This window comes from Podarcis pityusensis (assembly GCF_964106645.2).
Source record: "Podarcis pityusensis genome assembly, chromosome: 11".
NCBI classification, from domain to species: Eukaryota; Metazoa; Chordata; class Lepidosauria; order Squamata; family Lacertidae; genus Podarcis; species Podarcis pityusensis.
Genome location: NC_138036.1, coordinates 8988123 through 9016039, shown reverse-complemented (window position 1 = coordinate 9016039; position 27917 = coordinate 8988123). Strand labels below are relative to the sequence as shown.

General features: G+C 46.7%; 1 protein-coding gene across 2 annotated transcripts in view; it reads left to right on the top strand.

The window, feature by feature from the left end:
* ST8SIA5 (ST8 alpha-N-acetyl-neuraminide alpha-2,8-sialyltransferase 5) overlaps positions 1–27917 on the top strand; it is a 65776-nt gene that overhangs the window by 6010 nt on the left and 31849 nt on the right. The window contains exon 2 of one of the 2 annotated variants that reach the window (XM_080973598.1): positions 21275–21382. The exons of the other annotated variant lie outside the window; for it this stretch is intronic. Within the exon in view, the coding sequence (XP_080829724.1) occupies positions 21275–21382 (108 nt within the window). The remainder of the gene's footprint in view (positions 1–21274; positions 21383–27917) is intronic. 2 annotated transcript variants of the gene reach the window in all.

Here is a 27917-nt window from a genome sequence, read left to right as displayed (position 1 = left end):
CTACAGATGTTTTCGACTGCATCTCCCATCAGCCACAGCCAGCATCTGGAGGGCAGCACATTGACAAAGTCTGCACTAGCACATATCAGCCCCCTACCTCTCCTAGAGCGATAAGGTGCCTTCAGTTTACAGCTCTCCATCGGGGAAGAGAGAAAGTCCTTTAGGAAACAGGACCTTTTTAACCTTTTACAAAGCGTTTTTCCTCTCCCGCACCATGAGGGCTGGAACTAAAAATAATAACAAGGATTTAAACCTGGGATTCTCAGGGAGCTGCTGGAAGCCCCAGTTTCTATTCTGCGTGATCACAGCTGTTCAGAAAGCTAGCATCTTCGAAGACAGCTAGTAAACACAGCTCTTGCACTCCTGCCATCCAGTATTTTAAAGCACTGCTGACTCTTTTGGCGAAGCGAGGGCAGTTTACACAGGAGGAAGCCCTGCCTGGTATGCAGGATTCCTCTCTCCCCAGCCCTCTCCAGCAGCTGACAGTCCAATGGAAGGCTCCAGTCGTTCCTCTTTAAATAGCTGTAATTTAGGTGATTATGAAACCAAACATCTCCAGATGTGGCAGAGGCAGTTAATTGGAACTTGCTACAAAACAGACAGGGCTTTTAGAAGGAATAATGATGCTCTATAAATGGATATAATTTATATATAATTGACACAGGCACGGTGCCCCCCTTCCAAAGGTTTATTCGTTTATTTCACCAATGGATCCATCCAGCCCTTACCACAAGGAGCTCAGGCAGACGTACATTGGTGCTGCCCCATTTTATCCATACAACAGCCCTTCTTCTTTGGCGATCCCTCGTAGCCGAGTAAGATTGTCTTCCATAAATACGGTTTTAACAATGAGTCCATAAGTGACCGTGGAGGCCAATTCTGGATCCATACATCCTTCCACAGTGGGGACATTGGTTTCCGGGCGGGAGTTGATCACAGTGTGGATTTGCCAAGCGAGCCTTCCTCTTAGCACATTTCTCCATTTGACTTCCGAAATGTTCGAAAACCAAGGCACAGCTTCTGATTGGTGGAGGTGCCCCGGAAACAATAGACGACAGCTGCATCGGATGTTCGGCTTCCGAAAAACGTTTGAAAACTGGGACACTTACTTCTGGGTTTTCGGAGTTTGAGAACCAGAGCATTTGAGAACCAAGGTACCAGTGTAAGCCAAAATTGCTCTCCATGTATTTTGTGACTGCATTCAATGCTCTTTTCAGGACATAGTTGCATTTTGAAGTTTTGGGCTTGTAAATAGCCACCCCTTGTGTAAGACCCAAAGTAGGTAACGATATTGCAATGGTACAAAATGTACCAACTACTCACTCTCACCCTCCGCACTTGTGTGTACATTTAACACAGAAGTCGAAATCCTGGACAGGGCATGTGTTGAATAAGGAACTAGAAATAGCTAGAGGTTTATTCCATCTGATGGCTCAGTAGTGCCCACACTGACTGGCAGCCACCCTTCAGAGTTTAAGCTGGGAATCTCACCCAACTTTCCTAGAGATGTTGGGAATTGATCTCTTTTTGGGGGGAATGTTTCAGTAGTTGTTTTTAATACAGTGGTACCTTGGGTTACGGGGGATGCGGGTGGTGCTGTGGGTTGAACCACAGAGCCTAGGACTTGTCGATCAGAAGGTCAGCGGTTCGAATCCCCGCAACAGGGTGAGTTCCCGTTGCTCGGTCCCTGCTCCTGCCAACCTAGCAGTTCGAAAGCATGCCAGTGCAAGTAGATAAATAGGTACTGCTCTGGCGGGAAGGTAAACGGCGTTTCCGTGCGCTCCTCTGATTCTCCAGAAGCGGCTTAGTCATGCTGGCCACATGACCCGGAAGCTGTACGCTGGCTCCCTCGACCAATAAAGCAAGATGAGTGCTGCAACCCCAGAGTTGGCCACGACTGGACTTAATGGTCAGGGGTCCCTTTACCTTTACCTCGGGTTACATACGCTTCAGGTTACATACGCTTCAGGTTACAGACTCCACTAACCCAGAAATAGTGCTTCAGGTTAAGAACTTTGCTTCAGGATGAGAACAGAAATCGTGCTCCGGTGGTGCTGCAGCAGCAGGAGGCCCCATTAGCTAAAGTGGTGCTTCAGGTTAAGAACAGTTTCAGGTTAAGAACAGACATCCGGAACAAATTAAGTACTTAACCCGAGGTACCACTGTACCGATAATGCTGTTGTTTTATTCTCTTTGTAATTCAATGGTTTTTGTACAATCAGGTGGTGTATAAATTTTATGAAATTGTGTGTGTGTGTGTGTGTGTGTGTGTAAAATATAGACACCCCCCACCACCGGCAGTTAAAAACAACACAAACAGCACAAAGCATTTTAAGTATTAAATCAAGGCAGCTAAAAGGGAGAGATTGAAAATAGCAGCAGAACACCAAAACGGTGATTAAAAGAAGCTCAGAATGGAGAAATCTTCAAGACTGCCTTAAAAGACTGCTTGTCTTTATTTTCATATATATATATATATATATATATATATATATATATATATATATAAAGTTTTTTAAGATATCATTTCCAACAATCGTTTAACATATTTTCTTATCTTATACAATGTTTTGGACTTCTATCAGCCTCCTCTGAAGATTTTTCAATCTTTATCACTTAGTCTACATTTCTTAATTTCTCTATTACTTTTAATTGTCCTTAACTAATAACTCTCTTCATAGTCTTCTCTGCAATATTTCGCATAATCCTCCTTACAAAACTTCTTGTAGTCCTACTAGCGTAATCTGCTTATTACAATTGTTTCTCAAATAGTTCAAATATTTACTCCAGTCCTCTAAGAATCTCTGGTTCCGCAGGTTTCGGATCCTTCCTGTCATCTTATCTAAGTCCATTAATTTCATTTGCCACTTTTCTTTCGTCGGTAGTTCTTCTTGCTTCCATTTCTGTGCCAATAATATTCTTGCTGGCTTGTCTTTATTTTCCTTGTGGGCAAATTCAATTTGTACCCCTGTTCACTGTTCATGAAAGACCAAGTGCAGGTGTATTTTGGGCCTGGGAGAAGGCAGGAGAGCTGGGGTCAATTTCTGAGTCGCAAGAGCAAGGTCTGAAATGGTGTTGACTTCTTATTCTGCATAGGCTGTGGGTCTCCAGAAGTGTGTCTTAGACACCTGCCCCTCCGTCACCAAATGCCTGGTGATGTCTCCCATTTCTCCTGCATTACACAATCCGCTTTCCTCCACTGCCCTTAAAAAAACAAAAGCATGAAAAGGGTGGTAAAGTAGGGGAGAGAACAGATCACACACACTTGAGCTGTGATTTCAAAAGAACCCTGCAGGAATGTTGCAAGCGCTTGCTGTTCAAGAGCTCCCTGCGAGGTAGTATTTTTTTGGCTGTGAAAATAGCACCGTGTAAGAATTCCCGATACATACATCAGCACCTCTGCTCTTAAACTGCAGCCTTGTTAACAGCAAGAACATTTCATTCTGACTCATCCAGCTTTCTCTCTCTCTCTTTCCCCCCCTCGTTTGGGTAAAGAAAATAAAAGCCAATCAATAAAAAATACTTTCAAAGGTGTCCTTGCCTCAGCACAATTTCCTCCTCCCACCAAAGCTGTGTGTGCCTTAATTGTTTAGTTTTCAACCTCTAGGCCTCCCTTTCCGACTTGAAAAGCTCTCAGCGGTTTGCACCAATTAATAAAACAATGCCAAGCCGGCGTTGAAATGAGTCCTTAAAAACACAGTGTGAGAGAGCACCACGCAAGGAGAAAATTCAGTGAAGTGGGAAAGCCCACACTTCAAAACCTAAGAGTTTGTGGCTGCAGTCCTGAAGCGTAGGCGGGTTCCTACGAGGCAAGACACAGCGATAACAGCAAGAACCTTTATTGAACTACATAACTGGGAAACAGGCAAAGCAGCTGCTTATATACATTTCTGAAAGCCTGGGCCACTCCCACTCCCAACGTGATTGGCTGTCTAAACTCCCAAACTGCGAATCACGACTCAGAGTTCAAGGGCCAATGGCAGAGGCCCAAATCCTGAAAAGTTCTGTGATTGGACAACATGTACCGAATCAGAACCCAGGAGCTCAGATTCCTTAGTCCAGACTCAAGCTCAGGCAAACACAGACCACTGAATACGTAACAAGTCCTACACCAGGCACCCCCAAACTTGACCCTCCAGACGTTTTGTGACTACAGTTCCCATCATCCCTGACCACTGGTCATGTTACTTAGGGATGATGGGAGTTGTAGTCCCAAAACACAGGGAGGGCCAAGTTTGGGGATGCTTGTCCTACACTCAGTCAACTTGGAGTATACCTGTGTAGGATTGTGCCATAAGAAGCAGGGCAGCTGCTGTGAATCACAAGTCGGGAGAGAGCTCTTGTGCAGGTCTTGATTGATTGCTTTCCATGTACATCTGGCTGGTCCCTGTGAGAAAAGGATGTCGGCAGTGATGTGCGGTGAATTTTTTCATAGAGGAACGGTCAGGGCTAGAGGAATCAGCTTGCGAGGGCAATTGGTGGGGGGTGATGTTGTGGCATCTTGACGTTGCACGCATGAGTATTGCACCCCGCTCTCTAAGCAGGGCAGAAGCTTCCCAGGCTATGGGAAAGGGGGTGCCAGGCTTTAATACTTTAATCCTCTAATTTACCAGGAACATTTAGGGGACTAGCTTAGTTCCCCTAGTCCACTGATCACACACAACTGGATGTCAGATTCATCATCATCATCATCATCACTGATTTATTAAGGTAAAAGTAAAGAGACCCCTGACCATTAGGTCCAGTCGTGGCCGACTCTGGGGTTGCGGCGCTCATCTCGCTTTATTGGCTGAGGGAGCCGGTGTACAGCTTCTGGGTCATGTGGCCAGCATGACTAAGCCGCTTCTGGCGAACCAGAGCAGTGCGCGGAAATGCCGTTTACCTTCCCGCTGGAGTGGTACCTATTTTATCTACTTGCACTTTGATGTGCTTTTGAACTGCTAGGTTGGCAGGAGCAGGGACCGAGCAACGGGAGCTCACCCCATCGCGTGGATTCGAACCGCTGACCTTCTGATTGGCAAGTCCTAGGCTCTGTGGTTTAACCCACAGCACCACCCGCGTCCCTCACCTTCTAAATCAGCCTTTCTCAACCTGTGGGTCCCCAGATGTTGTTGAACTACAACTCCCATCACCCCTAGCTAGCAAGGCCAGAGCTCAGGGAGGATGGGAGTTGTAGTCCAACAACATCTGGGGACCCACAGGTTGAGAACCGCATCTAAACCATCACCTCTAGGAGACTGACGCAGAAGGTAATTAAAAACAGCAAAGACAGTTAAAACAAATAAAAAAAATCCCCCAACAAATGGACACCAGAGGTAAAAGACCCATTTATCCAACTGGGAAAGCCTGTTGGGGAAAAAACAGTCTTCAGTTATTTTTGGAAGGTGCAGGTGTCTTGACAGGGGCGCTGCTCCACCGAATGGGGCTCTGTTTGGCCCTCAGGACACTTCCCAGCTTGTGTTCAAGCCCAGGCCATGTCCCACATGACCTTGCTTTGCCATCTCGATGAGCGCTTTTGTGGCCATGATGATGCTTCTGGCTTGCCAGATCTGGTGGAACACTCTGTCACAAGAGACCAGGGCCCTGCGGGACTTGACATCTTTCCGCAGGGCCTGCAAGACCAGGGCACAGCCTGACTCCCTCCCTCGGCAATCTTCGCGGAGCTCTGGCCCAATGGTTGCCAGTGGCTTGAATTAATTAATTTTATAATGAATGATTTTAGAGTGTTGTTTGTGCTGTACTTTTGTACTGTTTTATTGTTGTTAGCCGCCCTGAGCCCGGCTTCGGCTGGGGAGGGCGGGATATAAATAAAATTTGTTATTATTATTATTATTATTATTATTATTATTATTATTATTATTGCCTGGATGTAGGATGCAGAGAGCCCTGGGTGTAGAAGCCTCTGGCTTTCACAACGTAGCCTGCTTTGCAAAAAGGGAAGAACTGCCTCTGTTGTGCCATCTACTTTTCTTCTGGCCCCACTAAGTACCAGCGAGCTGCCCGTGAGGGGATGCGTCCCTTTGGCTGGAAAAGATTCCCCTCCTCTGCTGTGAATTTAATTATCCACTGTGTGCAGAAATGCTTCCTTTCGCTCGTCCGTAATCTGCTCATCCGTTTGATTGGATAACCCCGAGTTCAAGAATCAGGAGAGGGAGAGAGCAATGTCTCCCCATCCACATTTATTCCACTATGTGTGCAATTTTATGAAAGTCAATCACATCCTCTCCACCTCCGCTTCAAACTGGAGGTGCAGTTTCTCTCTGCTTAGTTAGGAGCATAAGAAGTTGCTGGCTCTGTTGGATTGAGGCCAGCGACCCATCGAGTCCAGCACCCTGCTCTTCTTTTTTTTAAATTTAATTTTTATTGATACAGCAAGAAAAAAACAAACCACAAATACCAAATTACACACAGGAATAACCATAGACACATAATTTTATTAACAAACAATAAAACATAAATTGGTCTTAACACTAAAGACCCAACCTCCCATCCATTCCATATTTCGATTTCATATTACTTATTGCCAATACACACTTTTATCATAATTAAACTTTTTCTTAATATATCTAATTTCTTATATCTACCTTGCAACTATTACAGAAGTTCCTCGAATGCTGCAACAGAATTTAAACTGCTATATTTATTTTTCAAATATTCTTTGAAAACTTCCCATTTTGAAACAAATACCTGTTTTGCATTATTCTTTATTTTTTCTGATAGACCATCTAATTTGGCATATTCTGTCAGCTTTTGGATCCAATCTTGAATAGAGGGGATTTCATTACACTTCCATTTTGCCGCGATCAGAACTCTTGCTGCTGCCATCACATATAAAAAGATACCCTTCCTCTTTTGCAGAATATCCAAATCTGTTATTCCCAGGAGGTAGGCCTCTGGTTTTTTATTAAAACAGATCTTCAGCATTTTTTGTAGTTCTGCATGGATACTCTCCCAGAATACCTGTATTTTCCTACATATCCACCACATATGGTAGAAAGTTCCTGAGTTATCTCCACATCTCCAACAATTACTTGACACATTTTTATACATTTTCGAAAGTTTCCATGCCGTTAGGTACCATCGGTGTTGCATTTTTTGGAAGTTCTCTCTAATCGTATAACAATTTGTGAATTTCCAATTGATCTTCCATAAGTTTTCCCATTGGGCCATGGTTATGAATGGCCAAAATCCTGGGACCACCTCACCATTGCCAGTACCCTGCTCTCACAGGGATCAGCCAGGTGCCTATTTGAACCCTCCAAGGAGCACCTGAGCATCACAGCGCCCAGGTTAATTTTTTTGTTAAACATGTCTGCAGTACGCAATGGGAGGAAAACTCCTTTTGACACCACCAGCAAGACGTTTTTCTCCCATTGTAAATCCCAGCTGTGGGGTGTTTGGGGATTTATTTGTTTATGTCTGCTATTTATGCATTTCCTTCTCATAATTTCTAAGTGGCTTGCAGGAAATGTGCATGAAAATATACAAAGAAAGGTAAAGGGACCCCTGACCATTAGGTCCAGTCGTGGCCGACTCTGGGGTTGCAGCGTCATCTCGCTTTATTGGCCGAGGGAGCCGGCGTACAGCTTCCGGGTCATGTGGCCAGCATGACTAAGCCACTTCTGGTGAACCAGAGCAGCGCACAGAAACGCCGCTTACCTTCCTGCCAGTGTGGTACCTATTTATTTACTTGCACTTTGACGTGCTTTCGAACTGCTAGGTTGGCAGGAGCAGGGACCGAGCAACGGGAGCTCACCCCGTCGCGGGGATTTGAACCGCCGACCTTCTGATCGGCAAGCCCTAGGCTCTGTGGTTTAACCCACAGCGCCACCCACATCCCTTATACGAAGAAAAGAGGCAACTAAAATCCATCATAGAGAACTAAGAAATAGCAAAGTGTTTATCAAGTGTCTGAGGTTTAGAGAGGAGGGGGGCAGTGGAATCCCAGTTGGAAGGGAGTTCAATTCTGGGTGGTGGGCAAAAAGGTTAACACCCCCCCCCATTTCCTCCAACTCATCTCCCTTTCTCAATATTTGTTAAAGATGAATGCAGTAAGCAAGGAGAGGGGCTGGACCTCAGTGGTAGAGAATCTGCTTGGCACCTGGTTCAATCTTCAATGGCATCTCTCGTTAGGGCTGTGAAAGCCCCTCATCTGAAATCCTGGAGAGCTTCTGCCAGCCAGTGGAGGCAATACTGACCTAGATGGGCCAGTGATCTGACCCAGTGTAAGTTCAGCTTCTGAGGTTCCAAGGGGAAACAACCTCACTGGTGTCATGTATAAGGGTTGCTTTCTCTCCTCAAAGTTACAAAAAGCCCCACACTTACCTTGTAGGAAGTAAACCATGAAAATCTGTACAAAATGAGAGAAAACGTAAGAGACACAATTGCAAGGTGTTGGATACAGTCATACCTCGGGTTGAATGTGCTTCAGGTTGAGCGCTTTTGGGTTGCGCTCCGCGGCAACCCAGAAGTAAGGCAGACGCTCAAAATGACGTTACGCGCATGCGCTGAAACAGCAAGACGTGACCCACGTCTTACGTTCTGTTTAGGATCCCGTTCGCATCCCGAGGTACCACTGTACAGTGGTACCTTGGGTTACATACGCTTCAGGTTACATACGCTTCAGGTTACAGACTCTGCTAACCCAGAAATAGTGCTTCAGGTTAAGAACTTTGCTTCAGGATGAGAACAGAAATCGTGCTCCGGTGGTGCAGCGGCAGCAGGAGGCCCCATTAGCTAAAGTGGTGCTTCAGCTTAAGAACAGTTTCAGGTTAAGAACAGACCTCCGGAACGAATTAAGTACTTAACCCGAGGTACCACTGTATTGCCGAAATGCCTGATTGTCTCTGCTTAGATTGTCCAGCATTAAATGTTGAATTTTGGATATTCACTGAACATGGCAAACCTAGCCAGTATTTGGAGAATATTGGCTGCCAACATTTAGGGAAGACCTTTGGAGCAGATTAATTTGTTTGCATCTCTCCTTCAGTAAACTGGGTCACATTATTTTGCTCCTTGTCCTTTAAGGATGCAAGGAGCGGGGACGGACACACGTATGGCTGTGACTCTGCTTCCTTGCCCTTCTTTGCCATGATTGATGCAGGCATTTCCTTTTCGATGGTTAAATCCAAGGGTGTTCATCACTCATCAGTCCACAAAGCCTGGAGGCAGGAGAACCCATCCCTCCTTGGGTGACCTTGGGTGTTCTTGTTTCTGGCCAATCCTTGGCTTGCTCCTTTGTTGACAACTGCTCTCCATTCCCCCATCAACTGCTACACGCAGCTCAGTGCTCTGGAAATGTCCATGCCAACACAGTCTGGCAGCAGCTCCCCTTGGCACAGTTCTTTGGCATCCTTCTGCCAGCGCTAGAGACGAAAGCCAAGTGAGGCGAAATAATGAAGTTCCTATTTTTCACCCTTTGTCGCCTTCTCCGGTATTTTTGCATCCAGTTTTTCTGCTCTCCGTTGATGGCAGTTCTCTGATCATCATAGAACGACGACAACAACTTCACAGCTCAATTACGGAAAAGCAAAAACTGAAGCAGCAGTTATACCACTTTTAAAAATAATTTTTACAAAGGCTTATAGAGAAAAATGCAAAGATGAATATATTTAACCTTTTTTTTGAAAAAACCCAAACCAAGCCTTTTATCTAGAGGCAATAAAAACACAAAGGGGGGAAGGGGAGAGAAATAGAGAAAGAAAAGGAAAGAAAAAAAAAGAGTAGAAAAGAGGTTAAAAGAGAAAGGTAGAAAACTAAGATTCAGAAAATAAATAACTTCTGATTCTTCATCTATCTTCTATATTTAAAAAAAGCAATATTCAGTTTGTCCAATCCACCCAACAAAGCCACTTTCTATAAACAAACATGATCTTCAATCCTCAAATCCAGATATCATTATTTCTTTTTCTTTTTCATGTAAAACGTCTATGAGGGGCTTCCAATCTCTAACACATGTTAACAATGACTTAGCAATGTTTAGTCTCTGACTAAACATGTCAATTTAGCCATTTCAGCTAAGTCTCTTAGTTTTAACATCTATTCTTCCATTGTTGATAATAATGGGTTCTCCCATCTTTGTGGCTATAAAAGTCTCGCAGCCGTAATCATATATTGTACTAAAGTTCCACAGTCCTTTCCTAACTGTATATATCCATAAGTCCCGTCAGGAAGAGTTCTGGCTTCAGCTGAAAACCAGCAGTTACACTATCAAAACAAACCAACTTGAATCAGAGAGCAGCAGAACATCTCAGCAGCGAACAATTTGAACAGAGACAAAAGAACAATAATAATGAAAATCACCGGGTTAAATGAATATACAAAGTATATTGGTACCGTTAGAGGTCTCCTAGCATCCATCTCAAATGGGTGACAGCCTCTCTCTATGAAGCTGTGTACTGGTAGGGTTGCTATTTCCAGAATCAATTTTGCTTAACAACTTTTGTGTCTGGATTTTCACTGTTTGAAATGTGGCAACCCTAGGTAATGGTCATTTCTGAACTGAACTCTTCATGACAGCCTCCCTGCCCATTCCACATAACAAACTAGCCTCATAGCTATGGCTTTCTGAGGTCCCAACTGCATTTAAAACAGTATCATAACACTTTAAACAGTCATTGCTTCCCGCCCAAGGAATCCTGGGAGCTGTAGTTTGTTAAGGATGATGATAGTTCACAGAAGCCGATGCCATTGCAAATGTGGTGGCCTTGAAGGTGCCACAAGTCTCTTCTGCTATTTTTAAGGAACGTTGGTATATCTGTAGGGTTTTGAGACAAATTTCATGTCTGTGAGGTGACTCCTTTTGGGGAAATGGCATGGGAAAATGACCAACTGTGCCCTCGCTTGAGTGCCAAAATCCCAGGCCAGTTCAGAGGCTCAAGAGATTGCAGTCAGAGCCCTTCTGCATTATGCATTTAAAGCAGTATCTTATCTTATCAATCTTATCACCAGAGTAGTTTTAACAGCCCATATCTCTTCCCAGGGAACTCTAGGAATTGTAGTTCTGCGAGGGGAATAGGCATCTCCTAACTACTCTCAGCAGGACACGGGTGGCGCTGTGGGTCAAACCACAGAGTCTAGGGCTTGCCGATCAGAAGCTCGGCGGTTCGAATCCCTGCGACGGGGTGAGCTCCCGTTGCTCGGTCCCTGCTCCTGCCCACCTAGCAGTTCGAAAGCACGTCAAAGTGCAAGTAGATAAATAGGTACCACTCTGGCAGGAAGGTAAACAGCGTTTCCATGCGCTGCTCTGGTTCGCCAGAAGCGGCTTAGTCATGCTGGCCACATGACCTGGAAGCTGTACGCCGGTTCCCTCGGCCAGTAAAGCGAGATGAGCACTGCCCCAGAGTCGGTCACGACTGGACCTAATGGTCAGGGGTCCCTTTACCTTTAACTACTCTCAGCATCCTTATCAAACTGTGGTTCCCAGGATTCTTTTGGGGAAGCTATGACCGTTTAAACTGGTATGATACTGTTTTGGAGGTATAGTGCAGATATAGGGCCTAAGTCTATACAACAAAAATCCTTTTTGGGGCTGGAGCAGGACTTATGGTTTCAGCACCAAGCCAGCTTTTGTTTCCCCAACTCGATGAAGAGCTCAGGTGGACCTGAAAGCTTGCTTACTGCTGTGGGATGTTTTGCTCGCTCACAACAAAAGGGTGCTGGGAATTATTTCCAAGGGAAAGTTACAGTTTACCCCCAGGGTCATGCATGCTCATGTCTTCCTCCGCTCGGCTTATTTGGTGGGTTCCTCTCTTGAGAAAAGCTTATTTGTTTGACGTGCGGAGGAAATAGTGCCCGGGGAGATGATGCCGTCGTCCCTGCTGTGACATATGTTGGTGGCGAATTTTCTCTGCAGACGCAAAGCCTAGAGCCCAAATGAAAACATTGAGCACCTCCTTGACCCAGTTCAGGTATCGCACAATCAGCCAGGGGCACCCTAATCTGGAGATGCCTTTGGTGGAGGAGAAAAGCAATTCGACGAGAGGAGCCCTTTGAAGGGTTGGACATTATTCCGGCCTGTAATTGCTCCTGACCTGAAGCCCTCTTGGGAGTTCTCCGGGCTGCTGTCTGAAAATCAAGTTTAACAGATGTCAGGTCTCTCTCTATCCCCTGCCCTCCCAGCTCCTTTTGGAGGAAGGCCAGAGGAAGATCAGTCAGACTAATTTGAGGAGTGGAAAGATATGTCTTATGAGGAGCGGCTTAACATGCTTGCCCTTCAGATCACAGCGAGCGAGGGGATCCAATTTAAGCACCCTCGATGTTAAGGGAGTTCAAGTCAGGATGCTGTTATAGACCCAGTGGCTCATTATGTAATACAGCCTTTCCCAACCTGTGGGTCCCCAGATGTTGTTGAACTACAACTCCCATCACCCCTAGCTAGCAAGGCCAGAGCTCAGGGATGATAGGAGTTGTAGTCCAACAACATCTGGGGACCCACAGGTTGAGAACCACTCAATTGAAGAAGTGCCCAACTGGATCAGGCCTGTGGCCCAACTTAGGCCAGCATCCTGTTTTCACAGTGGCCAACCAGATGCCTGTGGGGAACTCGCAAGCAAGATTTGTTTTTGTTTTTCAAAAATTTTATTCATTTTATAACACAAATAAACAACACAAACAGAAAAACAATACAAACAAATTCTTGTCTTATCCTTATTTTTTTAAACATTGTTAGGTGGGCTTCCCCAAGTCCCCCCTATCTGATTTTCATTTTACCTCATCTTTAGCAGTTCATAATTTCTAACCATTTTTTAAAATCACGTTTACTATTACCATAAAAATCTTCACATTTTATCACTTACAATTACAGTGGTACCTCAGGTTACATACGCTTCAGGTTACATGCACTTCAGGTTACATACGCTTCAGGTTACAGACTCCGCTAACCCAGAAATAGTGCTTCAGGTTAAGAACTTTGCTTCAGGATGAGAACAGAAATCGTGCTCCAGCGGCGCGGCAGCAGCGGGAGGCCCCATTAGCTAAAGTGGTGCTTCAGGTTAAGAACAGTTTCAGGTTAAGTACGGACCTCCGGAACGAATTAAGTACTTAACCTGAAGTACCACTGTAATACTATTTTAAAATAGGCTATCTTCTACTTCTAACCCTACAGCCTATATCCACTTCCAAAGCTGTTCTAAGATTTAAATATTAACATATTTTTTCAAATATTCCTTAAACTTCTTCCAATCTTCTTCCACTGTCTCTTCTCTCTGGTCCCGGAGTCTCCCAGTCAGTTCAGCAAGTTCCATATAGTCCATCATCTTCATCTGCCATTCTTCGATAGTTGATAATCGCAAGCAGGATTTGAGCAACAAGAGCAGCTCTTCCCTCTTGTGGTTTCCAGCAAACTGGTATTTGGAAGCTTCTGGCTATGGAGGCAGATCATGGCCATCATGACTGGTAGCCATTGATAGACCCCTCCTCCAAGAATTTGGCCAGTCCTCCTTTAAAGCTACCCAACTTTGTGACCGTCCTCTTGTGGGAGTGAGTTCCACAGTCTAACAATACACTGCCTGAGTACGAGAGAGACGCCTCAAGGCTGTGGCTGATGGCAGTGTGGTGCAGGGGGCAAAATCCTGGATTTTGCTGCCAGAGCCAACATCCCAATCTCCTTTCAAGAGAATATCACTGAAATATACTCAGAGTCGCAAAGTGATTTCATGCTCTTTATTCAGCTCATAGTGGTGAGGAGGAATGAATAAATGTCCCCTCACAGTATCTGCTTTATATACATTATTTACACAATGGGCTGCACATGATTGGCTAATTCTGGAATTCTACTGTAAGCCAATCAGGTTGTGGATTCACTTCTATCTGGAGCAGGATTGGGTGGTTCCTGCCAACCAATCATACTGCTGCATTGTTCTAGGACCAATCAGACTGCTGCATTCTGAATCCTATTGTTCTAGGACCAATCAGACTGCTGCCTTTTGGATCCTATTGTTCTAGGACCAATCAGACTGCTACAGTTTGGATCCTATTCAACTCAGTACATAACACCCCTCCCCTCTAAGTTCCAGTCCTGCCCGGGAGGTCGCATTCATAGTCCTCAAGGTATGCCGGCGGCCTACGTGTGCGTTGTGGCCTGGGGTGTTCCCTGGTCCGGGCTCCGGGTTCTGGCTCGTGTTCCAAGGATGCTGGCTGTGATGCGGCTGTTTGGTCTGGTGCAACCGGCTCGCTCAGTCGTGGTTCTGGTTCCGGTGTCCTTTCGGCCTCACGGGTCCTCTCTGTATTTACTGATTCTGCCTCTCCTGCTGGCCCCTCCTGCTCTATGGGCCTCACTGCCCCGCTGTTCCCTTGGGACTCCTCTGACCTGTCCTCCTCCTGGTTTTCTCCCGGGAATCGTCGCCGTATCTGGTCGCAGTGGCGGCGCCAGCATTGCCCCCCATCCGTTAGCACCTCGTACGACACGGGGCCAGTGACCCTGGTGATTGTGGCGGGTACCCATGCTGGGCCTGCCCCAAAATTCTTTGCGTACACTGGGTCCTGGGCCTCGAAGGTCCGGGGGTTCCTGCCTTCCCCCACCACTATCTCATCCTGAGCTCTATCGGGGTGAAGGCGGTCCAATCTGATTGCAAGGCGCCGACCCATTAGTAGTTCAGCGGGGCTCCGGCCAGTCGTTGAGCTGGGGGTGCTGTGCTGTGCTAGAAGGAATGTGGCAAGGCGGTACTCCCAGTCCCCTTGCGTCATGCGGCGAAGGGTGTCCTTGGTGGTCCGCACCATGCGTTCTGCTTGGCCATTGGTGGCAGGGTGGAACGGCGCCGAACGGATGTGGCGGATGGCGTTCTGCGCTGTGAAGGTTTGGAATTCTCCTGACGTAAATGCAGTCCCGTTGTCTGAGACGAGAGTGTCAGGGAGCCCGTGGGTTGCAAACAGCCTGCGTAGTACCCGGATGGCTGCGGACGTGGAAGTGGACGGTACCAGTGCGACTTCCAGCCATTTGGTGTAGGAGTCCACCACTATGAAGAATGTTTTCCCCTGAAAGGGGCCAGCGAAATCCACATGCAGGCGTGACCATGGTGCTCGGGCGGACTCCCAGGACTGGACTGGGGCCCTTGGGGGATCTGGGCGGGATTCTTGGCAGGCCTGGCAGTGTTTGACCCAGGCCTCTATCTCTCCATCGATCCCCGGCCACCACACATAACTCCTGGCAAGGGCCTTCATTCTTACTACCCCTGGATGTGTCTCGTGTAGGGCTGTGAGGACCCTTTTGCAGAGGGGCTGGGGAACAACGACTCTGCTTCCCCATAACAGGCACCCCTTGTGGGCCGACAGTTCATGTTTGCGGGTTGTGTAGCCGGCGAATTCTGGCCCGGGGCTGCTGCTGGGCCATCCCCTCCACACCCAGTCCAGGACCCGGGAGATGACCCTATCTTTCTTGGAATGGTGTGCAACTTCTTGTGCCTGAATGGGGCGGTCGGGAAGCAGCTCCAGGCTCATAACCTCTTGTGCAGGTGCTGGGTCAGGGCCTGTTTCCGGTAGTGGTAGCCTGCTGAGGGCGTCCGCATGGCCCATCGCCTTCCCAGGTCGGTGAATCAGTGCATACTGGTAGCTGGCAAGGAAAATTGACCACCTGAGGACGCGAGGAGACAGCACTTGGGGGGTCTGCTTTTCGGGGGCAAACAAGCCAAGCAACGGCTTGTGGTCAGTCACCACGGTGAAGGGCCGCCCGTACAAGAAATCATGGAATTTTTTTACTCCCTTTACGATTGCCAGACCCTCCTTGTCGATTTGCGAGTAGTTCCGCTCGGTTGTGTTGAGTGTCTGGGAAAAGTACGCCACCGGTACCTCTCTTCCATCCGGGAGTTGGTGCCCCAGGACAGCTCCAATGCCATAGGGTGAGGCGTCGCATGCTAGCACCACCGGCAGCCTCTCGTCGAAGTGTGCCAAGACCGAGTTTGAGACAAGCAAGTCCTTGACTGCCTGGAATGCGGCCTCCTGGCGCTGGCCCCACACCCAAGGGGCCCGCTTGTCCAGGAGTCTGTGTAGGGGCTCCGCTACCGCCGCCTTGTGGGGAAGGAAGGAATGGTAAAAGTTCAATAGCCCCAAGAAGGCCTGAAGTTCAGTCTTGCTCTTGGGCGCTGGGGCATCACAAATGGCCCGTACCTTGTCCCCAGTCGGGTGGACCCCTTCTGCGTCCACCATAAATCCCAGAAAGTCCACCTGAGGCACTCCTAGTAGACATTTTTCCCGCTTCACCTTGAGACCCGCCGTCTGGAAACGGTGCAGAACGGTGCGGAGGCGGTCCTCAAACTCCTCTGGTGTGGGGCCGGCAATCAACACATCATCGAAGAAGGGGGTGACGCCAGGAATCCCTTTAAGGAGAGAGTCCATTATATTCTGGAATATGCCTGGTGCCACGCTGACACCGAATTGCAGCCGCTTTACCCTGAACGCTCCTCTGTGCGTCACAATCGTCTGTGCCTCTGCTGTGGCCTCATCTACTGGCAGCTGTTGATATGCTTGGGCCAAGTCCAGCTTGCCAAAAATTTTCGACCCAGCCAGGGTGGCAAGGACATGGCTGACCACTGGTACTGGGTATGCGTGGGCCGTGAGGGCCTTGTTTATGGTACATTTGTAGTCTGCGCAGATGCGGACCGAACCATTAGGCTTGACGGGTGTGACGATTGGGGTTTCCCAGGGAGCATTAGGCACCGGCTCCAGCACTCCTTGCTCTACGAGTCGGTCCAATTCCTCGTCTATACGGGGTTTCAAGGCGAACGGGACCCGGCGGGCCTTGAGCCTGACCGGTCGTACTGCGGGGTCAAGCTGTAGCGCAATGGGGGGGCCCGTATACTGTCCCAATTTCCCATCGAAAACCCCTGGAAATTCCTTGCATATGGCGTCCACGTCCACTTGTAAGCTAGTGTGGTTCACCCCGGTGACAGCTAGCCCCAGTGGTCCAAACCATGCCAATCCCAGTAAGCTAATGTAGGGGCCCTTGACCACAAGCAAGTCCAGTTGCCGCGTCCACCCTCGGTATTGCACCCTGAAGGTCCCCACCCCCATTGTGGGGACCTTACGTTTCTGGAAGTCCCGGAGGGTGAATGGGGCCGGCCTGAGTTTGGGACCCCCAGTGGGACACAGTTTCCTTAAGGTCCTTGCCGAGATTATGGATAGAGTTGAACCCGTGTCAAGCTCCATGCGGCATGGGGCCCCCTCTATCTGTACCTCTACATAAATTTTCTCTACGTTGGGGTGGGGCAACTGGTATACCTGGAAGTCCGTGAGCTCCGTCGAGTTGCCTTGGTGCGTTGGGCCCCGGGACCTGGGGCTCTTGGATTGGTCATCTGATGCCTGGTGTCGGGTGGGCCGAGCCCGACACACCCGGGCGATGTGTCCCGATTTTCTGCACTGCCTGCACTCTGCGTTGCGGAAACGGCAGGTCCTCCTCTCGTGACTCTCCCCGCAGCTTGCGCAGTTCCCTCCTTCTCGTCGAGGCAGCTGTGGTCTGTGCGCTGCTTGAGTGCGCTGCTGTACTCGGTGCACCTCCTCCCTGTCGGATCCTGAGTCATCGGTGAGGTCTTCATGGTGGACCCTCGGTTGGGATGGCAGGCTCGGCCGTGCCTCTTGGGTCGACCTCTCGGCAGCTTCTGTTGCCAGGGCCTCCTCCAGAGCGACCTGGAACGTTAGGTCCTTCTTAGCGTAGAGGCGTCGTTGCAGCTTCTCATCCTTCAGGCCACCGACGAGGCGGTCACGAAGCATGTTCTCCAGCTCTGAGAAGTTGCAGAACCGGGCGGCTTGGCGGAGAGAGGTCACAAACCCAGTTATGGTTTCCCCAGGGGCTTGCCGCTTTGCGTAGAAGGCATTTCGACGAGCCACCACTGAGGGCTGCGGCGAAAAGTGCCCCTTCAGCTGTTCCATTATTGTTTTGTATGGAACAGTAGCGACGTCTTCAGGCGCAAGGAGAGCCCGGGCGATTTCAAACGTCTCCTCTCCGCAGACGCTGAAGAATATCGCCCTCTTCTTGGCGTCTTCTTCGTCGGTGACCCCTTTGGCTTCTAGGAGGAAGGTGAAACGGGAGGCGTACGCTTCCCAGTCTCCAGATGCTGGGTTGAATGGCGAGAAGCTGCTGTTGGCTGCCATTCTGAGTTCCTTGTGCCCCGGAGCTGAAGCCTGGATACACGGTGCGAGGCAGCGGTGCGGCAGTTGGCGGTGCTGCGGTGCTGTGTGTGGCAGTCAGCTCAGCGGGATCCCACCTTCGTCGCCAGTGAAATATACTCAGAGTCGCAAAGTGATTTCATGCTCTTTATTCAGCTCATAGTGGTGAGGAGGAATGAATAAATGTCCCCTCACAGTATCTGCTTTATATACATTATTTACACAATGGGCTGCACATGATTGGCTAATTCTGGAATTCTACTGTAAGCCAATCAGGTTGTGGATTCACTTCTATCTGGAGCAGGATTGGGTGGTTCCTGCCAACCAATCATACTGCTGCATTGTTCTAGGACCAATCAGACTGCTGCATTCTGAATCCTATTGTTCTAGGACCAATCAGACTGCTGCCTTTTGGATCCTATTGTTCTAGGACCAATCAGACTGCTACAGTTTGGATCCTATTCAACTCAGTACATAACAATCACTATCTCTTAGCTAGAGCTGAGTGATATGTTGGTAAGTCATCTGAAAACCGCATTCAAATTGCCATGCCAGTTTCAGACATTTTGAACTGGCAGTGCACCCCAGTCCTGTCTGGAGGTGTCAGGATTTGAACTGGGACTTTTGGCAGGCAAGGCAAAATGCTCCATCACTGAGCTGTGGTCCTTCCCTAGAGGTGAGTAAGGGGATGGATGGACGCGATAGATGGGAATGAAATTCTCTCTTTTCAAAAAAAGTTTTTATTTGATTTTACAAATAAAGAATTACAACAGTACAAATTACATATCCATATTTAGAGATTTCCCCAAATCTCTGGACTTCCCACCTTTCTTTCCATGGGTCCGATTGTCTACCTTCTCAACTGCATATTATTTCATCATCCATGTTTTGTATCTTTCCATTTTGTCCATAATATTTGCTACAATTCAAGTGTTATTAGAATCCTGCTAATGTTTTCATCTGCGGACAGTGGTCTCCTAGATACAATATCAATTTCCCCATTCTTTATTAAAACTTTTTGTCTTCTTGGTTCCTGAGCTTTCTGGTCATTTTTGCCATTTCGGCATAATTCAACAGCTTGGTTTGCCATTCCTCTGTGGTAGGGACATTGTCTTCTTTCCATCTCTGGGCTAGTAGCATCCGTGCGGTTCAGGGCCGGATTTAGGTTTGATGAAGCGCTAATGAAGGTAATGGGGCCCTTTATATGTCCAGCTGTCCTTTGTCAACAACAAATTGTCACTGTTTTTTGTGTTGAATATATGCTACATGGCACTGTATTTTTCGCTGCATAAGACGCACCCGACCATAAGACGCCCCTAGTTTTTAGAGGAGGAAAACAAGAAAAGCCAGCAAGAGCTGCAGACACGTTCTCTCGGTGCGGCTCTTTAAAGAAAGAGCGGCTCTTGCTGGCTTTTCCGGGAGGTGGGAGAAGGGACTGATGGGCTCCATCCCTCCTCCCTCCTCCCTGAAAAGCCAGAGCAAGCTGCGCAGCTATCGCTGAAGCCAGCAGAGCAAGAGGGAGAACTGCGCAGTTGGTCTTGCTCTGCTGGCTTCCCAGCGAAGCGGGAGGAGGAACGGAAGGGGCTCCATAAGGGCTCCTTTCCATCCCTCATCCTGCTTCGCTGGGAAGCCAGCGACCCAGAAGCGCTGCGCAGCTCTCGCTTTTGCTCTGCTGGCTTCAGCGATAGCTACGCAGCCTGCATTCGCTCCATAAGACGCACACACATTTCCCCTTACTTTTTAGGAAGCTTTTAATGTTTGATGTATTACTGCATTTTAATATTTGGTTGGAAGCCGCCCAGAGTGGCTGGGGAAGCCCAGCCAGATGGGTGGGGGTATAAATAAAAAATTATTATTATTATTATTATTATGAAAAAAGTGCATCTTAAGGATCAAAAAATACTGTAGTTCAAAGCGCTTTGCATGCAGTCAACCCAAACCATAGTTTAGCTACCATAGGGAGCCTCTTTGAAGGCTGACTGGTGTTGAAACAGTGCCTTCAGAGGAGGTTACTGTTAACCGCTAATCAGCAGTTGCAGCAACCTCCATTGAATGTTGACAGGTGTTAATCACCTGATGTCATTATGCTCTTGCTCTGCTGGCTTCAGTGATAGCTCCGCAGCCTACATTCGCTCCATAAGACGCACACACATTTCTCCTTACTTTTTAGGAGGAAAAAAGTGTGTCTTATGGAGCGAAAAATATGGTACTTTATGGACCTAATAGGTATCTAAAGCCATTTGCACATAACAAAATATGTCTTTTATCACATTGATTTTATTTTATTTGTTTTTTATCTTATATTTTGGAAATGTGCACCCAGTTTTTTTTCCTTTAAAATTTTTGCCCCCCCCCCCCCGAGAGTGGGGCCCTAAGCTATAGCTTGTTTAGCTTATATGTAAATCTGGCACTGGTGCGGCTGTTGTCGCATACATAAAGAGCCTTTTCTGGATGGGAATGAAATTCTGCATGGGTTGGAAAAAGTGGACAGAGAGATAATACATATGTTGGAATCATAGAGTCAGAAGGGGCCCCAAAGGTCATCCAGTCCAACGCCCTGCAATGCAAGAATCTCAACTAAGGAAGATGCGCGTCAAGCGAAAGGAAGTGCTATGACTTGGAAAGCATTGTTAAGCTGGGTTTTTTTGAAAAATAAACTTATTTAGAGCATTTGTAGCGTGCTTTTCACCAAAAAAAGTCTCCCGGAGTGGCTTACATGAAATCAAAACAAGACACCCCTTTTCCGCAGGTTTTTTGATGCTGGCCTCTTCAGTAGCTGTACGGGAGACCCCCGTAGAAGAAGCAGACTCCTAGAAAAGTTGCATTTGCTGCTGCAAGATGTAGAATTGGGCCACCGGTTGGGATGCCTTGCAAATCGGGTTAGGCAAATTCAGATGCTGTCTCCCAACCCAAAGAGAAAAGACCCTGACCTTTTGTAATGATAAAGTAGCCTTCCCCAAGTTGGTGCCCTCCAGATGTTTTGGACTACAGATCGTGGCTGGGGCTGATGGGCTTTGCGATCCAGAACATCTGGAGGCTACCAGCTTGGGGAAGGCTGCACTAAACCAATGAGGTTCCTGCCCTTTGCAAAAACGCATTCCGTCCATCGTGTAACGGGCTGGAAAGAAACTGAGCCGATGAATGCTGCAAAATACCAATTGCCTCATTTTCTTGCTAGTGGGCTGCAGTTTAGCTGGCAGAATGGAGAGGAAATGGCCAATTGGACCGGCAGCCTCAATTTCACGGATGGCGGAGCTTTGAGGAGTGGCGGTGACACTGGCACCAGGTACAATCGCACACCCCCAGGGCGTTGTGGTGGCGGGGTTGACCGTGGTCCCCGGGGAGAGTCTCTTGGCACAGTCAGGGCAGGCCCCACAGCTCAGTAGCAGAGCGCTGCGTCCTTTGCATGCATGAGGCCCCAGTGTTGCGTTCTGAGGCCAAAGGAAATGGACTGGACCCTGATTAAAATAAGACACGAGGCTTTGACCGGCAAGGCTCTTGGAGGAAGTGCATACACCACACCCCTCACCAGGCCATTTTATTAACAAAAGAACCCTTTACACAGTGCTCGTAAGAACCAATCAGATTTCCTCTGAGCATTTAAACAAACCCCACGTGGGGACAAAGTTAAACTACAAACACTAGTTAAGCAAGCATACTTTTGGAGTAAATGAATGAAAACTACAAAGGAGCGCATTCAGCAACCCCGGAGGTCATAAACAATCAATACACATGATAAGAAGGATGGCCAGGAGGACAGCGATCATTATCAGCTTCATGTGAAACCTGTTTCCTAGCCCTAAGATTAACATCCTAAGATTAACATGTCAGAAAAGCTACATCAACGAAACTGCCCACTGTCTTTGAGGACCCAGGACGCCTGCCTGTCTAAGTGTGTACGTGACTTGTCAAGAAAGAGGAATGGAACAGGGATGCAGAGGTGTAGATTGATCAAGAATCATATCAAAATAGTTTAAACCTAGTCAACGCAGTGCTTTCATTGCTGACACAGATGGCTTACTCTATATTTGTTATAATTCCTCCTAGCAATCCCACCTGATCACTACACCCAGGATTTCTGGTAGCAGCACTGGGAAAGTCCCTGCACCCATGGAGAGATCCCCACAGGAGGGACTTCCGGTCGGCGCCATCGGTTAATGGCGGATTTCCCTCCGAGCTCCGGAGGGGGTCTGCTTTACAAGTTCGGGTCCTGCCGCTACGGCGAAGCGGGGACCCTCAAAAATTACAGGCGCGGAAGCCTGTGAACAAGGAGGCTCGGTGGGCACCATCGCGCCCCCCCGAAATCGCAAGGGAGCCTTTTTAAAGGCTCCGGAACGGCAGCGGGGGGAGAAGCGGTGCTGAGAGCCGCTACCCAGCTTGTAAAGCGAAGCCGCATCGCCATAGCCGGAGAGCGCCGATTCCTTCCTGAAAATTGGATTACAAAGTAAAACCAGTGAGTAAGACTGACTTAATTGGGATTTACAATTATCTTTTTGAAATTTGGCTGAAAACGGGATTGGTTAAAGTAAGGAAGTCAGCCTTTCCCGGACTGCATAAGGATAAAGCAAAGAAGGATTAAAAGCTGCAACCATTGAGAGATCGCAAAGAGTGAAGAGAACCAGACATAAACTGTGAATTTTCCCCCTTTTGGTAGGCAGGAGCAAAAGGGGGAGGAATTTGGAATTAGAACCTGCCAGAAAAAGATTTTAAAACTTTTTATCGCTGTGTCAAATACCCCTGAAACGGACTGCCGGGGCAAAGGAACCTGGAGAGAGAGAACTGTCAGTGAGCTGTCACTTAGATTATTACATTGTTTCAAACTACTCAGCTCAGGAGAGACATTAAATTACTGGTTTGTTGAACTCTGATGGCAAAAAGATTGAAAAGAGTGTTGATGGAGAAGATTCATAAGGACCAAGCAGGCTTTCTCCCAAAAAGGCATTTATCAGATAATGTGAGGAACATAATAGACATTCTGGAATTATTAGAGGTGAATATAAACACTAAAGCAGTTCTGATCTTTGTGGACGCGGAGAAAGCCTTTGACAATATTTCTTGGAGTTTTATGAAAAAGAATCTTCATGGGATGGGGGTAGGCCAAGGATTTGAGAATGGTATGGGTGCCATATACGCTGAACAAAAGGCTAAGTTGATTGTAAATAATGTGATAACTGAAGAATTTAAAATAGAAAAAGGGACACGACAGGGGTGCCCAATTTCCCCTTTACTTTTTATTTCTGTTCTGGAGGTGTTGCTTAATATGATTAGAGATGACCAGCAGGTTAAAGGTGTACAGGTCGGAGCTAAACATTACAAGTTAAGGGCCTTTGCAGATGATTTAGTACTTACTTTACAAGAGCCAGACACTAGTACAAAAAGGGTGTTGGAGCTAATTCAAGAATTTGGTCAGGTGGCCGGATTTAAATTGAATAAACAAAAGACTAAAGTTTTGGAAAAAAATTTGACAGTCATGGAAAGGGAGAAGTTCCAGAATGAAACAGGTTTGACAGTGGTAAAGAAGGTGAAATACCTAGGGGTCTATTTGACATCTAAGAATTCGAACTTGTATAAAGACAATTATGAAAAATGTTGGTCGGAAATTAAAAAAGATCTAGAAATATGGTCAAATTTGAGATTGTCAATGTTAGGCCGAATTGCAGCTATTAAGATGAATGTATTGCCTAGAATGTTATTTTTGTTCCAAACATTACAAATTCTGGACAAGATAGATTGTTTCAAGAGGTGGCAGAAGGATATCTCGAAATTTGTCTGGCAGGGCAAAAAGCCCAGAATAAAATTTAAAATACTGACGGATGCAAAAGAAAGAGGGGGGTTTGCCCTGCCGGACTTAAAACTGTATTATGAAGCAGCAGCATTTTGCTGGCTGAAAGAATGGATGCTCCTCGAGAATACAGATATCTTGGACTTAGAAGGTTTTAATAATACATTTGGTTGGCATGCATATCTATGGTATGATAAAATTAAGGTGCATAGGGCCTTTAAAAACCATATTGTCAGGAAAGCATTATATAACGTCTGGATAAGATATAAAGATTTGTTGGAAAGTAAAACCCCTAGATGGTTGTCACCTTTAGAGGCTACAGCGCTGAAAAAGCTTAATATGGAAGCTGAATGGCTAAAGTATTGGGAAATTTTGGAACAAGATGGAGATAAATTGAAGTTACAGAGCTATGAGAAATTGAAACCCAAGGTTCGAGATTGGCTCCATTATTATCAAATAATGGAGGTACATAAACAAGACAGGAAAATTGGATTCCAGGTGGAGAAATCAAAATTAGAAATTGAACTGTTAGAATCCAATACTAAGAATTTGTCAAAAATGTATAATCTGCTGCTGAAATGGAATACACAAGATGAAATAGTTAAATCAGCTATGATTAAGTGGGCACAGGACATTGGTCATAACATTATGTTTGCTGACTGGGAATGGTTGTGGAACACTGGTATAAAATTTACGGCATGTAATGCCTTAAAGGAAAATATTATGAAAATGATCTATAGGTGGTACATGACCCCAGTCAAGCTAGCAAAAATTTATCATTTGCCTGATAATAAGTGTTGGAAGTGTAAAGAAACGGAAGGTACTTTTTATCATCTTTGGTGGACGTGCCCGAAGATTAAGGCTTTCTGGGAAATGATATATAATGAAATGAAAAAGGTACTTAAATGTACTTTTCCTAAGAAACCAGAGGCCTTTCTCTTGGGCATTGTCGGCCAATTGGTGTCAAAGAAAGATAGAAATTTCTTTATGTATGCTACGACAGCAGCAAGAATACTTATCGCAAAGTATTGGAAGACAGAAGAATTACCCACCTTGGAAGAGTGGCAGATGAAGGTAATAGACTATATGACACTGGCTGAGATGACTGGCAGAATCCGTGAGCAGGGGAAAGAGACGGCGGAAGAAGATTGGAAGAAATTTAAAATTTACCTTAAGAACTATTATAAAATTGAGGAATGTTAAAATGTCGAGGTTTAGAGAAAGAAAAGGAGATTACAGTGACATAAGATTAAGTTGAAGAAAAGAATAAGAAAAAATATATTTGATAAAATTAATTAGAATTTGCTGAAATAAATTTTGGAAATTGGGATGTAGGAAGGGGAGGTTTGGGGGAGTCCGAGAAGAGAGGGACATGAAAAAAAGGTTATGAAATTTTACATGTTTGTATGTCTTTTTTTATTTGTTTGTATTGTTTAAAATTATTCTGTAAAACCAATAAAAATTCTTACAAAAAAAAAAAAAAAGAGAGATCCCCACAGGTCAGAGCACCAGGGTTAGATGGAGCATTGATCTAGCTAATGGGGTGCGGGTGGCGCTGTGGTCTAAACCACTGAGCCTCTTGGGCTTGCCGATCAGAAGGTCGGCGGTTTGAATCACCACGATGGGGTGAGCTCCGGTTGCTCTGCCCCAGCTCCTGCCAACCTAGCAGTTCAAAAGCACACCAGTGCAAGTAGATAAATAGGTACTGCTGCGGCGCGAAGGTAAACGGCGTTTTCATGCGCTCTGGCTTCTGTCATGATGTTCTGTTGCGCCAGAAGCGGTTTAGTCATGCTGGCCACATGACCTGGAAAGCTGTCTGTGGACAAATGCAGGCTCCCTTGGTCTAAAAGCAAGATGAGCGCCACAACCCCATAGTCGCCTTTGACTGGACTTCACCGTCCAGGGGTCCTTTACATTTTTACCTTTAGATCTAACTCCGTGTATGTCATGGACTGGCTAAGAGAAGAGAATAAAGCTTTGTGGAGGGCGGGACGTTCAGCTGCACAAGTGCAAATCCTTGCGCTGATGGGACATGTTAGTTGGTCTGATGGACAGATAAGTCTAATACTACTATTACTACTACTACTAATTTGCAGGCCTTTAGCAGTCTTTCCCCAAATTGGTGCCTCCCTCCAGAAGTTTCGGACCACAATGTCCCATCAGCTGATGGTAGATGTAGTCCAAAATAGCTGGCAAGCACCAGGTTTGGGAACGCAGAGGGCCTTCTCGGTAGTGGCACCTGCCCTGTGAAACTCCCTCTCACCAGATGCCAAAGAGAAAAACAACTACCAGACTTTTAGAAGACATCTGAAGGCAGCCCTGTTTACGGACGCTTTTAATGTTTAATAGAATATTGTATTTTAATATTTTGTTGGAAGCCGCCCAGAGTGGCTGAGGAAACCCAGCCAGATGGGAAGGGTATAAATAATAAATTATTATTACTACTATTATGAAGGGTGATCCAGAAGGAGACGGACAGAGGATGATGTCTTATTCATTCATTCATTCAATCAATCAATCAATTAACTTTGCATACTGCCCTTCATCCAAAGCTGACAGGGTGGTTCATAGCATAAAGATACAAAAATGGAAACGTAAAATGCATAATAAAACAAAAGCAGAACAAACCCAGTAACCATAAACACATTTGAAAGGCCGTAGAAGGTTAACCATCCAAACGCCTGGAGATGCTAGGATTTGAACCCAGGGCTGCCTGCCCTTGAGCTGTGGCCCTCTCTCCCCACCCAATGCGGTAACAGGATTCGGCCTCCACATTTGTCCAAACGTGCCCCTTGCGCGCTGTCAGCTCTGCATTCAGAGTTAGCATCTGAAGCAATGTGACCCTTAAGGAAAAGATGAGCGAAAGCTGATCTGGACGCTGCAGTGCATCGTAATGGGCTAGGATGGCTCTCGTGCAGCAGCTACGTGACTCAGGCTGTTATATTTGCAGAACGCATCACTCAGAGCTGCTCCTCCTCCTCGTGCTCTCCAAAGGCAGCCGGCACAATCCGTGACCCTTTCCACTCACATATGGTAACTCCATAAGAGCCTAGTGCTGAACTTGCTATTTATTTTAGTTTGCGATTGCAGTTTTTTTTTTTTAATCCCACCTTTCATCCAAGGACCTCAGGGTGACTTTCAGGCTCCCCCCAACCTCATTTTTATCCTCAGCACAACCCTGTGAGGTAGGCGAGACTGAGAGGAAGAGAAATTTAAACCTGGATCTCCCTGGTCTTAATTCAGAACGCCAACCGTTATACCACCCTGGCTCTCTTACTCATTTTCACCACCCTATTTTCTTGAAAATAGGTGTGGGGGTAAAGGGACTTTCAGCTATTTTTGACAAAAACAAAACAAAACGAGGGACAGTTCAGGTGGCTGTGACAATGCTCCTCTGAGCAGCCAGTGACTGCTCTTAAAATTTCCCAGAAGCCCTCTGGGGCAAAGCACATAGCATTGTTCCCAGGAGACTTCTGGGAAATTAAAATGGTGGCCAGCCTGACAATCACCTCTCTGGTCGTAGTGAAACCTGTGTTGGAGAAAAAGTGAGGTGGGGTGGTGGTTTCAAGGCACCCCCTTCCAACTGAGAGCTTTAGGGCCATTCTAAATAAACTTCCTGGTTTGGCTTACTACCTGTGACTTCAAAGGCAGGGCCAGGGATTGTCCAACGGACCTCAAGACATGGCTAGTAGCTGTGTTCAGGTTGGTGGAAGGGCCATTGCTCAGTGGTAGATTGTTTCCTTTACATGCAGAATCCCTGACGTCTCAAGGTAGGACTGGGAATGACCCTCACCTGAAACCTTGGAGAGCTGCTGCCAGTCAGTGTAGACAATACTAGGCTAGATGGACCAATGATCATCATCATCATCATGTTTATACCCCACCCATCTGGCTGGGTTTCCCCAGCCACTCTGGGTGGCTCCCAACAGAGAACTAAAAGCAGAATAAAATGTCAAACATTAAAAACTTCCCTAAACAGGGCTGCCTTCAGATGTCTTCTAAAAGTCAGATACAGTGGTACCTTGGGTTATGAACTTAA